This window comes from Nannobrachium achirus (genome assembly GCF_963921795.1).
Source record: "Nannobrachium achirus genome assembly, chromosome: 4".
NCBI classification, from domain to species: Eukaryota; Metazoa; Chordata; class Actinopteri; order Myctophiformes; family Myctophidae; genus Nannobrachium; species Nannobrachium achirus.
The window spans coordinates 66,474,308-66,475,496 of NC_137813.1; the positions used below are offsets into that span (position 1 = coordinate 66,474,308).

At 39.1% G+C, this 1,189-nt stretch overlaps 1 protein-coding gene across 1 annotated transcript in view; it reads left to right on the plus strand.

Annotated features, from left to right (window-relative positions):
* The window catches only part of LOC308283133 (uncharacterized protein), a gene marked incomplete at both ends in the record, with an annotated part of 11,119 nt that extends 10,314 nt beyond the window's left edge, over positions 1 to 805 (plus strand). Inside the window, one exon of the mRNA XM_080723514.1 lies at positions 794 to 805. Coding sequence (XP_080579640.1) covers positions 794 to 805 — 12 coding nt within the window. The remainder of the gene's footprint in view (positions 1 to 793) is intronic.
* Positions 806 to 1,189: the final 384 nt, after the last annotated feature.

Here is a 1,189-nt window from a genome sequence, read left to right on the forward strand (position 1 = left end):
TATGTCCCATTGCTCTTGTGTGTGTGTGTGTGTGTGTGTGTGTGTGTGTGTGTGTGTGTGTGTGTGTGTGTGTGTGTGTGTGTGTGTGTGTGTGTGTGTGTGTGTGTGTGTGTGTGTGTGTGTGTGTGGTTCAGACCCAAAAGAGAAATGAGTTATTTGCCCAGGACCCAAACTAGTGAAAATAGCTGATCTACAAGCTCACAGTGAGCTTGTAAATCAGCTATTTTCACTACTTCTTAAATATGTTTCCTAATTTATGAAATTACTTAAATATTGCTTTAAAAAAAAAAAAAAAGCAAAGTGAATGTTAACCACTGTTAACCACTATGCCTAAACCTAACCTAAACCCTTATTCGAACTAATGACCGTTCGAATAAGGAACCACATGTGGCCCCTGCAGCATGTCTATGCGGCCTGTCATGGTCATACCAAGAAAAATATATTTCTTCTATTTCAGTGTGGACAAATACTTTCTGGTGTCATTTTATCTCCACTAAGAAACTATTTTAGTCTTTTTTTGGAAACTTCATCATTTCACAATCATTATTCATTCCATGACAATCTTTTTGTTCAATGAGGTTTGGCCTCATACATAGAAATATGGCTGTGTTTACTTTTTTAGACTAGTGTGTTACAACATAATTGTCTCAACGTCCAAAATAGGACCGTAATTTTTAGCTTGTGGCACTTTAACTTTTGGTATTTTGCTGAGTGGCCCCTGAGCCATCTTAAGTTGAGTAGCCCTGCTGTAAGGGATGGTGAACCACTGTAATCTGACCTCTCACCTCTTCAGACTCCACCTTAGACCAAGCCTTGACTTATGCAAATAGGTTAAAATGACATTTAGATAGCATGTTATTCAGGCGATAGGTTCATTATTTACCTATAGCATCCTATAGTTCAATTTCAAATGTTTATGAACGGTGCAAACTGCTCCTTCATCTGCCATTGTCGTACGTACGTCCCGCCCCATCCCATCCCACATTGGCCAAGCTTCACGGGATGCTAAATTAAACTAGAAAGTAGGGGTGGGCGATATGGAAAAATACAACATCACAATATATTTCCAAGCTGTATCACGATACACATCTTGCAAAACACATTTTGGCCTATTTGTGTATACATGTGACCTGACGGTCGCTTATCTCCCGATTAGGGAGTCTTACTGGTTTATGAAACTTTTCTAGAA